The 14,398-nt window shown below is 44.4% G+C and overlaps 1 protein-coding gene across 1 annotated transcript; it reads right to left on the bottom strand.

Moving 5' to 3' along the window:
• Positions 1-559: 559 nt before the first annotated feature.
• ednraa (endothelin receptor type Aa) lies at positions 560-13,100 on the bottom strand. The gene is made up of 8 exons (XM_076033063.1): positions 12,781-13,100; positions 11,237-11,788; positions 8,460-8,587; positions 6,234-6,435; positions 4,463-4,615; positions 4,235-4,368; positions 3,841-3,949; positions 560-3,025 (listed from the first exon to the last, which is right to left on the bottom strand). Exons 2-8 carry the CDS (start codon positions 11,711-11,713, stop codon positions 2,888-2,890), a joined length of 1,341 nt encoding a protein of 446 aa, XP_075889178.1. The 5' UTR covers positions 11,714-11,788; positions 12,781-13,100; the 3' UTR covers positions 560-2,887.
• Positions 13,101-14,398: the final 1,298 nt, after the last annotated feature.

Here is a 14,398-nt window from a genome sequence, read left to right as displayed (position 1 = left end):
ATGATTTCATGTGGCGAATATGAACCTATTTCATAAAGTTTATGACCTGCCTGAGACTTATCGCCAACACACTGAGACAAATAAACAGTGGTCTGATAAAACCACTGCTGCAGTGCTCAGTTGGTCTTGGCCGTTGTTCAGCATTGCGCAGCATAACTTGGGGAGTTTGCTTTGATAATGTGACTTCTGCTCAAAAGTGGACCGATGCTTTGTGAAAAGCTTCCCGTAACATTACAACAAAACCAAAACCAAACAAAAAAAAACGCATAACACCAAAACTTAAGTTGAACACCAATACGTAACTGCCTATCTTTGCTTTCCCAAATCCTCTTTTGGCAACATGGATGAGAAGTGACTTTTGTGTATCAAATTCCCACCATCCGAGCCATTCACATCCTGTCCACTGACACCGGCAGCCTTCGGGGCTCAGTTGGCAAGCAGGTCACAGTGTGCTTGAAATCACTCCCAGACGCCGCTTTCTCCCAGACGCGGATGAGAAACAGAAGGGGCCCCCTTGAGAAGGCCAATATTGGTGCGTGGTGAAATAAACCTACTACAGTGAGGATGGAGACTGATTTATTAGTGGAGGCAGCAGCGCTTACATGAGGTTAACATGTTAAATCCGTGAAAACAATCTTGAGTTCAGTCTGTTTACATATTATAATTCTTTAAAAAATAAAATAAAAATAGTGGCAATTTTATACTATACAGAGGCTGTCACATATGCACAAGACACTCCAGCTACAGAAGTGCAAGTGACTAAACACAACATGGCACTCATATGCTAACACACAGGTTTGCGCAAATTCACAAAATATATATATATACATACATATTATATACATACATATACATTTTATATGCATATATATGAAATTGCATGAGGTGTGTCCAAACGTTTGACTGGTAGTGTATATGATAAGGTGTGTAATTCTTTGGTATGAGTGTATATGTACATAAAGACGTCTTCATCATTCTTGAGTCGCTCATCTCATGTCGGTCAAAAGCTAGCAGCAGATTACATTAGCGTAGCATGATTTTTAATAACAAGGAGAGTTTGTTCACGCATCTGTTCTCTATCACAATATAACAAAACCAGTTTATTGTTTCTTCTTGAAATGTCGGTGCTACCAGATACTGGAAATATACCTGCAAATATGTGATATAAATACCACGCGTGTTGTGAGAGAATGAATATCGGTCTCATTTCAGTGCTAAGGATTACTTTGTTGGCAAATGTACACCTTCACTTCCTGCTTCCTGCTTTAAAGCTACCTTTACCATTTTGAACTGTAGCTGATTAGTTATTGTACATACTGTACATGGCTAAGGTGTAGTGATTTATTTTTTGTGGTCTTTTTGGTTTTTGTCAGAACTCAAATCATTTCAAACATTCAATAAGCTTGAATTTCTACTTTACTGAAAGGCAAATATCAGTTTATTTGACACAACAGTGTCAATAATAAACTGTTTTGCGTCTTCGCAGGTAGCTAACTGCTGTCAGGATGTAAATGCCACAGTATTATTTTCTCTGGGTGTTATTTTTGGGTTGCAGAATTGTTTGTTATCCTATACAACAGGGCAAATGTTAACAGGCATCAGGATGTGATGTTTACATAGACAGCAACATTATGTGATAATTATAAAGATACCAATCATAACAGATATACCAATGTCCATACAGACACAGGCAGATGCTCTGTTCCAACAAAAACAAAACACTTGAGCCAATGAACACCTGCCTCAAATGGACAAACTATTCCTTTAATACCCGCAGAATTTACCAGCATTTTCTTCTATGCTTCTGTCATCAAAGCAGTCTGAATAAAATATATGTAAGACCAAAATTGTTACAGCAACGGCTCTTTACAAAAGTGTACCCAACATGTCTAATGTATACTGTTCGGCGTGCGTTGTGTTGGTTATGCAGGCATAAAAGTCGCTATTATTGTGGGTTATATCTGGGAAAACTTCACAGTGTCTATTGGGAGAAGTGAAATGCAAATTCCTGTCAGAGACTCTTTCCGAACGTGCTTCCTGATTTGTGTTATTGCCTCAGCGTTTGAGCTCAGCATGTCTGAGTTGAATCTCATCCCCTCTCAAAAACACACACAAAACTTGTATTTTCTGCACATGTATTCTGGCTCCTTCTCGACGCCAGACGCGATCTAGCCGGATAATCTTTTGGCCGTCTTGGAATCCCGGATACATCCAGAAGAAATGCTTGCTGACAGAAGTTTTTTTTATTTTTTTTTTAATTCTGGACAGTTCCCTTCTTGCAAACAGGAAGTAAATCAACCCCCAAGACGTTACTGACTACACTACAAAGCAGCCCGACTGTTTGATATACACAGTGCAGCCACTCAGGCGTTAAATGGGAGAAGTTGTGACTCGACTCTGTTAACATGCCTTCCTGTTTCCCACCGTCGGGGAGCAACGAACACTGGAGGACGCCGCACACTCTTCTCCCATCATGCCCTCTGACTGTCTTGCCTCTTCCTTCCTGCACCCCTGCGTATCCTTCCCAGTGGCTGTGGCCTTTACAGGAATAGTGTGGTCAGACACTGACGACGAGTCATTTATAGTCTCAGTTGAGCCGCCAAAGAATCTTCCTCCTCCTCTTCCTCTTCTCTCTCTCTCACTGTGGCGTCACCGTCCGTGGGCGTGCGAACGCTCCGAGTCTGTTTGAGAGAGTTTCTCTTGCGTCAGACCGCTGTATATACTTTTCACCCTTCAACTCCAGCTCCTAATCCATCTCTGCCGGGGCTCATGTGGCCTCAGCGGTCTCCGGATGTGGACTTAATCGTCTGAAAAATGTACTTTTAATGACTGTGGGTGTGATGGTTACATGGGAGACGAATGTGACAAACATTCGGCGGGAGACAGATTAGTTGCTGTCTTTCCTGATGCTGCGGTCAGTGTGGGGGTTGTTGGCCTCGGGGCTCTTACACTGAATACTGGTTCCATTCATGGGCCCGGTGCTGCTCAGCTGGCTGCTGGAGTAGCACCAGCAGCACAGGCAGGACTGGAAGGAGACGGAGAACAATTCAATTAATGTAAAAAAAAAAAAGAAGAAAACCCTTTTATGTCTGTTAAATCTTTAAAAATCCAGAACGGGGATCCTGAAATGGAAATGAGTCATTGCAAAATCCAAAGTTCAAAGTCAATATGGAGCCGAGTGGCTGTGTTAAAATCCATGTTTTATATTATTGTCATACACACTAATGTGCCGTGTGAGATAATGTCAGGTGTGCCATGAAAAATTACCAAGTTTCACTTAATTGGTCAAAAAAAACTACACAAACCAAAACATTCCATTGTTGAGCGATGGTGCTTTAAAACGAACGTGAGCCTATTTTGATCCCTCAGTTCCTCCCAGGATATCAGCCTTGTGTGTATCTGTTTCACACTGAGTGAGTTAAGCGACTATATTGTCATTATTAGGCTAAAAAGTGTAATTTTATAATATATTTAGATTTTTTTCAATGTAAAAAAAAAAAAAAAATTGTGCCGTGGCTCCAAAAGCGTTGAAAAACACTGCTCTACAACCTTCCTAAAGTCTCTGACCGCAATGTCGAAGTTGCTCCCTGCTTGCATGCGAACTCCTGGCCTGCTTTATCTCTCGGTCGGATCCTAGTGACAGACTAACCCGCGGTGCACGATCTCAGCTGTGTGTAAGTCACCGAACTGCTTTTACGGGACGCTCTCAGTATGTCATGTCTGTCACAGGCCCCCTCCCCTGTGTTTACTTTACTGACCACACCGAATCTCAAGAGCATGAGTCAGGATGAGATAAGGGCCGAGAGAGGGGGAGGAGGGGTGTGGTTGGGGGTGGCGTACCTTGAAGCAGTTTTTAAACTTCTTGCTGACAAAGTAGAGGATGATGGGGTTTATGCAGGAGTTGATGGTGGCCAGGTTGATGCTCAGGTAGTCCAGCACCAGCAGGAAACTGAAAGTCAAAGAGGAGGCTGATTGTGATGAACTTAGAGAGGGCTGACAGTGCCTTTTAAAGGTCCAGTGTGTAAAATTTGGCTTGATTTATGATGATATTTTTATATGGGTAAAAACTTAACATACTGCCCATAAATACATGAATACAAGTGTTGAAATGTTACACCCTGGACCTTTAATGTAAAACATTCAGTGTTGATATAAGACCCAGTGAACAACCATTGGAACGCAGTTCACACTATGCTTGTTTACTTCTTTTTGTTTACGTCCTGGATTCACTCACTTGAGCAACTCGCAGCGCGCCAAGTCATTCTGGTAGTAGACCATCTTCTTGAGGATCCTGCTGAGGTGCAGCGGGAACCAACAGAGGGCGAAGATGAGGACGAGGCAGAAGACGGCCTTGGCGACCTCCCTCCTCTGTAAGAAAACGGCAGGTTAAGGAGCTCATGTGCCATAACGTGACAAAACTGCATTATGTAGAGAACGAATCTCTGCAACTTTTCGTCCCAACCTGTTTGAGGTGCTCGGTGAGAGCGATGCGCAGGCTGCCGTTCCTGTGGTTGAGCATCTCGCACGTCATCAGCGCGTAGAACAAAGCTGTGCACGCCAGTGGCATGCAGAAGTAGAAGCCAAACAGCCACCAGTCCTTCGCTTGAATGTAGAACTGCATGTGAAAAAGCATGTGTTAAAGGTACAGTTCATATAAGTTTATAAGAAAACAAAACTCTAATATTGCTATATGGAGAAAGATGTGCTGGGATTGTTCATCTTTCCAGTCCCTGTTAACACCCCTGTTATGAGACGCATATTTCAGGTAATATTTCAAGATTTTATGTAACCGGTGATGTTTTTTTGGCTTTGTATCCACATGATGACAGTTTGTCTTTTTTAAAGGGGTTCAATTATGACCATTCCCAGATAAATTAAATTCATTTTGGTGGTCTACATCCAACAATAAACAAGGTTTGTTTTGTCAAATAACTCAGTGTTTGAGCTGTTAGGATCTTACAAAACAAATACTGGCTCTCTTCCACCTCGCTTAATTTCTCCATCCGTGGCTCTGCGTTGGAACCGGCCACTCTCTTTCACTGCTAGCGCTAACTAGCGGGGTAAGATGGCTTCTAGCTCAGTATGAGAGCTCAGTGACGCCTCATCATTTAAAGAACAGTCTGCAGTGGCGTCACAGTGATAACCAGCTGGATTAACCCATTCAGAAATGAGCAAATTGTAATCCGTCGTACTTAAGAGGTAAAAAAGACCCCTTTAAGTAACATCTTGTGTGTTGACTTTTTCCAGCTGGAGGAGGTCTGGTCCATGCAAAGAGAATCTGTGCTGCTGTAATAAACCCAGTAACCAAAGACTCCAATCCCACCACACTACCCCTGTACTGCGCTGCAGTGGGTACAAATGCATTCTTAGTGGTAAATTGTGGGTGTGGGGCAAAAAAACCCACATCTGGTCATGTCTGTCCCGCCTCACTTCTAACGAAACATTATTGTGCAACTTCCAGGTACAGAAAAAATAAAAATGTAATTTCAATTCACTTAAAAAAATATACTAATTACCCATTTATCTCACAATGCTGTGAAGACATTATTTGTTTCTAAGAACTGGGGAGTGTAGTCTAAATCGGAGGGAGATTATTTCAGTTTTGGATATATGGAACAGATGTGCACATGTGGCCTGCCTGCCTGAGGCCCCACGGTTCAGGTCTGAGTAATTGCACATGGCCTGCCATCAATTATGTGCTTCTCCTCTGTGAAAAAGGCCAAAATCTTCGTTGAACTCCCACCTTTTTTTTTTCAAAAGTTAGTCTCAAATCAGAATATTTGTACATTTATTTCATTAAAAATTACTTCATATCCTTTCATTACTTATTCTATACATTGAGAGCCAACAGCGTTCCTCCGGACGCATCATCAGGTTACTATTCTAATTCTGCTCTCTTTAATTTTTAATTTGTGAGGCAGGAAACTGGAGGCGATTCATTCTATTGTTATACGGACACTCTAAATATATACGTTTCCCAATTTGCAAAAGAGCACATTAGTGCCCATTAAAAGTACCCATTAGTGCCAAACAATGCAGAGCCTCTCTTTTTAAACAGTGGAACAAAACAAGTGGCGATGGCGCACTTTCACTTTTAGTTTTCCCTCCTGCCGGTGCTTTTCCTATCTCCTCCGTCCATTAGTGTTGTGTCTCTTCTTCCCGACATGACGTGCAACCCAGCCGCCACGCGGAGCACAAATAACAGCGGAGAGTCGGATAAGGAGAAGACGTACCTCCATCGCTTTCACGCCCTTGGGGTTGAGCATGCAGGTGCGAATCGTCTGGTTCCTGTATTCGAACTGGACGATGTCGAAGCCGATGGCCTCAGGCACGGCGAGGACGAGGGACAGCAGCCATATGGACATGATCTCAAAGACGGTCAGCAGGGGGATGCCCACCCCCTGGACTCTGCTCCAGGAGGCCACGGCCCTGTACCTGTGGAGGATGATCATGCAGTCAAAGGTCAAAGGTCAACCCATTCCGGCACCCACTGGCAGACAGTTTAGAAATTCTGATGTTTCAATGAAAAATATCTGCCAAAAAAGAAAGTGTGTTTGCACAGCGGTGATTGTGGAAAGAGGGCCTGCAGAGGAAATTCGCTAAAGTTACTTTGGTCGTCTCTCCTGACTGACAAAGCTAACAACGCTTTTCCTTATGCATGGATGGCAGCGCACCAAGCACAACAAACCGCTCTGTCAGCTAAAGCGTATCAAAATGTTAAGAATTGATGAGGAGAGATGATCAATTGTTTATTTTAAATATCTAATATTTATATTTTTTGGCCGCCGCATTGGCGGGGGATGGGTGGGGGTGGGGGGGACTGAGGCGAGGGGGGGAATGGGAGGGGGGGGTCTGCGTCTGTTGGCTCGTGTTTCCTGTGCAACCCCTCACTTGTTTACTTGTTTGTTTCATTAATGGGAACCACTTGTCGAAATGTTTTAGTAAAATCCCGCATCAAGATTTTATGGGCAAAAACAATATATTTTTCATGACACATTTGAATTTCTCTGTTGAACAACATGCCGGCATTTATATTTCACCAAGTGGTAATGTATCCACCTCTTTTTTTTTTTTCACTCGTCCTCCAAAGTCGAGCGGAGACCGAGGACTTTCAAAGTGGGCAAGCGCGCCAACACGCACGCGCAAAAGGACTAATGCCTTATTTGCCAGCCACAAACAAAAAGTCTGTTTTCATTTAATAAAAGAGGTCATTTAATATGTCTGGCTGGGTTGAAGCCCAGAGCTCAGGTCAGGCATTCAGGGCCTCTAATCTCTAATTGTGAGTCCAAAGTGAGATGACACACGAACAAAAGCGCTTTATGATTATTACTAATTCATGGACGATCACTGTCAGTACTCGCCATCAGGAAAAAAGTTTTAAATATTCAGACTGAGATCTCAGTGTATACATCACACTTAAATGTTCATGTTACATAAAAGGCTCTGGGCACGCTCATTAAAGGGAGCAAAGAGCATCTCATGCATGAGCTCACCTTACAGGAAAAGTTTGCAGCAAACAAGAGCGGCCGCGAGACAAACAACGTCCCAGTATTGACCGACGGAGCACTTTCCTGTAAGTGATCATCAGCTCACCTAACCAGATCTTCTTGTCATTAAAGTGGGATCAAAGTCTGAATATATTTCTCAAACCCAAATCACATCGGCTTAATATTCTTTTCAATGATCTGCCTGCCACGCGAACATCACGGCGCCGTATCTCATGTGCAACAACACATTGATTCCTGAAATGGATTGAAGATAAAGTTAAATGGTTTGGAGACTTAGGAAAACATCATAAAATGCTCACAAATTCAACTGCACTGTCGCTCATGTATTTTTATTATTTTATTTTTTTGTGTTGTTCTTGTGTATTTTGTAAGTGGAATGATTTTTGTTATGTATGTTGGTCAACCTGTGCTGTGCGCTGTGGAAAAGAATTTCCCCTCGGGGACAACAAAAAAATCTAATCTAATCTAATCTTATTTACCCGGGACACAGAATGTTATCATCATATCACTGATGCATTTTAGTTGGAATAAACAGATAATCACATCTGAAAACATAGTTATTACTGGGGATGCACCGATACCAGTATTGGGTATCGGTACTGATACCAGGGTTGAGTACTCTACTCATACTTGTAAAAAATACGTGCCGATACCACAACACAGATCAGTTGTGTATGTATGTGTACAGCAATTTTGTTAAATTTGGATTTGTACTGCAGTGAAACTTGTGACAGTCAGTGTTCTCTAGAATCAAACATGCTGAGGAATGCTGTCTAAATAAGATCAAATTTTTTTTTTTAGTAATTCTACAACGTGTAATGGCATCAGTATTGGTGAGTATTGAAATGCAAGTACTCATACTCTGCTTGTTCTGTAAAAAAAAAAGTGGAATCGGTGCATTCTTAGTTATTACAGTTACATCCCAGTCGGACAGCAGCGTCATCTACTGACCTGTCCACGCTGAGGGCGCACAGGTTGAGAACGGTGATGCCCACCGAGGCTTTCTGCAGGAAGGGCACCAGCTTGCACAGCCAGAGGCCAAAGGCAGTGTCGTCAAAGGGAAATCGTGACGCCAGGAGCTGATTGAACAAAGACACGCACACACACACGCACACACACACACATACGGAACATTCACATGAATTCCAAAAGTTCTGGAATCGCATCTGTTAATGAAATACCATGGGCACACGTTCTGTTGTCAGCATTATTTTTTTCCGAGTCAATTTTAACATCAGTAATTAAGTGATAAGGACACAGTTAATCCCACTCAATGTTAGGAATGTTTGCTGTAGGTGAGGCGCATGCAAAACCCCCAAAGGAAGGATTAAGTTCAGTCTGACACAGATTCACAGGGAGTTCAACGGCGTATGAAAGGCAGGACTCCATTGTCTCCTGCAAACAATTAAAAAAACCTGAAACTGCTCATGTCATCGCTATCTCAGTGGTGCTTCCCCGAGCTTTAGAAATATTTATTCTTCAGGGAAAATAAGTCAAGGTCGTCAGAGTTTAGACGTCTGTTTTCGTCAGCGTGGTCTGGCCCCTTTCCTTCAAGTTCACCGTAACCTGAGCGAAAATCCACTTTTTTTTTCAAAGGAAGAGCTTCACGGTGCTTCCTGGCCCCATTGTCCTCTTATCCACCTACTGTCCTTTAAGTTTCCCAGGAGCACAAAAGAGCAGCTGAGAGGAAAAGGACCCCACGTCAGTGTTTTTGGCCTATAACTGGCTGATTATTTTTGGAGGCGCCGCTGCCGGATCCCCTCTTCCCCCCAGGAGGGGGCTCCAACAGCGTTTCAGCACGGTGTGGACGCTCCTCCCGCTTTGTTTGTGCAACAGCAATCCAACACTGCGGGTGCGGGGAGAGGATTTTGGTTTCTTTTTCGGCACACGTGAAGAAATATGAGTCACGCCGCCCTCAAGGACAGGAGTTAATTCTAACCAGATTGCCCACCTGAATCCCTGAATTTTTATTTGCCGAGGGGGGGGGGGACTCATTAAATGATATCCCATAATGTACTATGCAGATCAGGCTGACTGATTGCACCATTTTGTAACAATTTCTAATTACCATAGACCAGGCGTGGGCAAACTATGGCTCGTATATGCCCATATGCAGCCCGTTAAGCTTTTTAGTCCGGCCCGCTGAACTTGGAAAATTATGTTAATTGTAAGTAAGTCATAAAATAGCAGTATTTCATCAATGTTAGTGTTTTAAGAGTCAGTTCAATAAATAGTTAAATACTGTTGGGCTTTAGAGATGCATATTTTGCAACTTTGGTTTTGTTCATTTTCTATTAAAGCACATGTTTTCTACATATCCCATGATATATTTTTTCTCCCGTGAGGTGGCTCACCAAAACATCCATCTGATCCTGCTCTGGCCCCTCTGTCACAATTCAGAACCCATTGTGGCCCACCAGTCCAAAAAGTTTGCCCACCCCTGCAATAGACTGTGTGGCAATACTTTCTGTTCCAGCTTGAGTTCTATTGTGTAAACCATGAAAACCAGCTTCTTCTCCCAGACTGATTAGCGGGTCTCCGCTAAACACCGATAACAATCAAACTACCACTGGATCTTCGTTTTTAATCACACCGTTGAAAGCTATCAATATCCTCCCTGAACGTACGAATGGAGAAAAAAAAAGAATTTAATTGTGGCCAGATGAGAAACTGGAAATATGTCATTTTTATTGACATTACTGTGAAACTTGAAACTCATATTTATTTTAGCTAAAACATTGTTGATGAGGAGAGCTGAGTTCAGATCCCCAGGAGTGATTTATCACTTGAGTAGCTCTGACTCCTTTTTTTGTCATGGAAATGAAACCCCTGATAAAAGGTCAGTGACTAATGCCTCAGGTCAGCCTGGGGTCAAAAACATGTGCGGCTGCATGTTTATTTAAGCCAGCCGTATCCCCGCTCCTCTCATCACTGCTCTGCCCACATGAGGGAGATAACCATGTCCAACTGATTGCACTTTCCCGTCTGTTTGCACCCCCTACCCGACACACACACACACACACACACACACACACACACACACACACACACACACACCCACACACAACAAACACTCACGTACATGCTCTTGAAGCTATTTTAGTGAGGGCTTCACATCAACTACCATTTGTTGTTGTTGTTGTACAGCCTAACACAAACTCTTTACCCCAACAACTTAACACAGAACCACAACATTAAAGTAATTCTTATTTATGCCTCTAAACTGTTTTTTCTTCCTCTGTCTTAAATGTAACGACTAAATACTGAGGACCGGCTGAAATGGTCCCCGACTCCCAAAAACTTTCTGACTGATGCTTAACACACACATACAGACACCATACAACAGTCCCCCCCCCCACTGTTGTTACATTTCACCGGTATATCTTTGTAGATCCATGTTATGCAAAAACCCCTTTAGAAACACTTTCATAGAATAATGTGTCCAAAAATGAGGAACTGTCCAACCTTTAGTTGCTTTCTCCACATTTCAGAAAGTGAGCTCTTAAAAACGACTTTCTGGACATCACCCGATGCCAAACAAGTCATCAGTTCCAGCAGGAAGCTAATACCGAACATTTTTGTTTTCATCAGGAAGTTGTAAACAGAGAGTTGAATAATCTGGGCTTTTTTTTCACAGAAAAAATAAAAAAAATCAAAGTGTCATTAGTGCAAGGCTGTTACATGGGATTAAAAGGGGGAAAATGAAGGCAAGTGAGTGACAGTTGTACCTTGAACACATTGATGGGTATGTCGATGATGATGTAGATGAGATCGCCCAGCGCCAGGCTGGCGATCAGGGCGTTGGGCCCGTTCCGCATGCACTTGTGCTGGTATATGATCCTCAGCAGGGTGGCGTTGCCCACCAGGCCCACCACGAACACGACGATGGAGATGAATGTGTTGATGTACTTGAAGTAGGTCTTGATGGACGTGGACTCTGTGCACATGGGGGGGCGGGCCATCCTCCTCACCACCGTCCCGTTGTCCAGGCCCGCCGCCGCCGCCACCACCTGGCCATCAGTCCCTGCAGTCCGCGGCCCCACGGTGCTGTAGAAGGCCGCCATGGACTGGACGGTGGAGTGGAGAAGGGGGCCTCCGTGGTGGTGGCGGGGGTCCACCTCGACTTCGCCTGCGCCTCTCTGGCACCATCCCCTGGCTGCCAGACAGGCCATTAGCGCCAACAGGCGCACAGCTGCGGGGCCCATTACCGAACACGTTTTTTTTTAAATCTTCTTCTCCGCTTTGATTCCGTCGAATCGAGAGACCGGCCCGGGATGACGCTGCCAAGAGAAGAACACCGACAATCAAGGGGAGGATCGTGCCGTTAGTCTTACGGGAGCAGAATATTTACTATCTTCTATCTGACCAGCGAGCGATATCATCCAGCAGTTATTTGTATAACAGCCTTATTGTTATCCTTTCCAAAGCTGTAACGACTTCTTCCAGACTTCAAAAAGACTGTTTTTTTTTTTTCACCAGCGCCAAGGGGCGACAGATGGGGTACGCCAAGAATAGTTAGAGTCAGACGGTTAGGGATGAGGCATCGGCAGACACATCGAGCACATCGTTTGCTCTCCAGTTGTTTCTGGGGGTGGGGGGTTTTGGGGGTTGGGGCAGAGTTGCTGGTTATCATCTCTGCGTCAGTAATGTAATGTTGCAGCTACACGGCCACACATTACAACTTCCTGGGCTCTTTTAACAGCAAAGCCTAGGTTTGCAACCTGAGCAATCTCCTCCGCCGCCTCTGCTTCTGATTTAGGGTTCAAACATGTGGCTACGAGACAAAAGGGCTTTCTTCAAACGCCGAGGAACAGCCGACGGGGCCGATTTCTCCTCTGTTTTCCACGTGCGCGTCACCAGAATTTGTGGAATGAACCCAAAGCTTCTCCTTAAATTCTTCCCTTTTTTCACTGCTTTGGTTCTTCCCTCGTTTGGACGTTCTAATCACATAAACACTTTCACCTGCTCAGCCACCCCGCATGATGGGAAGGCAAGAGGTTCCAAAGAACTCCCTGCAAAGAGCGGCAAAAGTTTCAAAACTGTCAGATTGGAGGCGAAGCCCGTTTCATCATGTCACAGCACCGGCAACTCTTATAGCCCAGGGTTGTTCCTGTTCAAAGTCCCAGCTGTCACCAAGTACACAAAGAACTATTTAGCAGCCAGCCCTTCAAGTAGCATCACAGTTTAGCATCAGCATGACACTGCTGGGATCTAGTGACAGCACGCAAACCGATCCGTCCATAAATAATAAATACGTTTGGTTTTCACCTACCTCCTTTAAAATGTCTGCCTGGCCCCCTTGGAAACCGTCAGGCAAACTTTCGGCTGAAGCCCCCCAGACATCTGTATCACATCACATGAGTAATTAACGCACTATCAAAGCCGCGCCGTATCCCACTTGGATTGAGCAACGTGCCCGTCTGCTCCGAGGTGCCTTCACATTATGGCTCAGAGTTTCCTGTGGAGAGTTTTGCAGTGTGTCAGACTGTGTGTGTGTGTATGTGTTTCTCTTGCATGTGTGTGTGTGAGATTGCCAGAGCACCAGTGAGACTCGTTGACTGGGTGGGATAGTAAATCTCCACCTCCCTATGGAAGCAAACTGGGCCCCCCTTTGGAAACATCAACTCCCCCCTCCTCACTCGCTCTCACTCTCTCTCTCTCTCTCTCTCTCTCTCTCTCTCTCTGAGGCACCGCCTGCTGACAGTCATCTTCAAGACACACACACACACATATACACACACTCACAGACGCACGCACACACACGTATAGGGGCAGGGGCATCTGGGAACCCACCACCCCTCCAATCTGCCTCTTTCCTGAAAGCCCTCCTACCTCCTCCGAGCCCCTCGCATTATATCGTGTATACATCACATGCAACTGCTTCCTCACACGAGACGCAGCCGAGTGAAGGAAGTCAGTGTCCAGGTTGCGATGTTGTATTAAAGTGAGGGGGGAGAGACAGGAAATGGAGAGATAAACGTCAGCCTCACTTAAGTTTTTTTTCCTTTTTTTTTTTTTTTTTTTTTACAGTCAAACGACTGGATGGGTGTGCCGGCCACATCGCACTTTATTCTCCTTTTAAGAGGCAGCGACGGCCGATTTTGCGGGATAAAACGAGGGGATAAAAGCGCAGCTAATTACTGTGTAGTGAACCACCAGAGAGAGGTGGACGAGTCTGCCCAACTCAGCGGAGGTAAACAAACGAGGGAAAATCTCGCAAGTAGACGACCGAACGCCTAAAGTCCAACCCCCCCGCCCCCCCAAACGTCAAGAGGCGAGTGCTCCTGCGTCCATCCGCGGCCATTACACCTTCAAAAATGGACCATTTATCATGATGAGCGCTGAGAGCCGGAAGAAAGCTATCAGTGTCCCCACAGCAACCTCCCTCTTTGGCGCTGCCAAGGAAAAGCTGACACAGCAGCGGCTTCAATGGGGGGGGGGGAAAAAGCACTCGATTAATAAAATAATGTGGTGCTAGTAGTAGCTACTTCTGGCGCGCGTCGGTTAAACAACATTCTCACACTGTAGTGTAGGACATACCAAGCCGCCTTGAAACCCACATGCTGCAAGTCATTTCAGATCAATAAGATGATCTCATTTTTTCACCAGCATCCAAATAAGAGAAGTGAAAATCATTTCAGCTGATCTTGGACAGATATAAGTATGACTTAAGTTTTTATTTTATTTTTTCACACTGGCACAGCCGTCTCTGGGTGTTAAGTTTTAGTTTGTCATATTTACCTGTATTACTAAATAACGACTGCGATGCAATAGAAAGCATCAGAATCTAAAAAGCATCACCAAAAAAATGTTTGCAACTGGAACACAGTGTGATGAAAGACAGAGAAATCTGCGTGCAAGTGTACAAACAGCTACAGCCGTTCAAACAC

Source organism: Nelusetta ayraudi, unplaced genomic scaffold (assembly GCF_046127955.1).
Source record: "Nelusetta ayraudi isolate G7.1 ecotype Tasmania unplaced genomic scaffold, CSIRO-AGI_Nayr_v1 ptg000004l, whole genome shotgun sequence".
NCBI lineage: Eukaryota > Metazoa > Chordata > Actinopteri > Tetraodontiformes > Monacanthidae > Nelusetta > Nelusetta ayraudi.
This window is presented reverse-complemented; position numbering and strand designations above follow the sequence as displayed.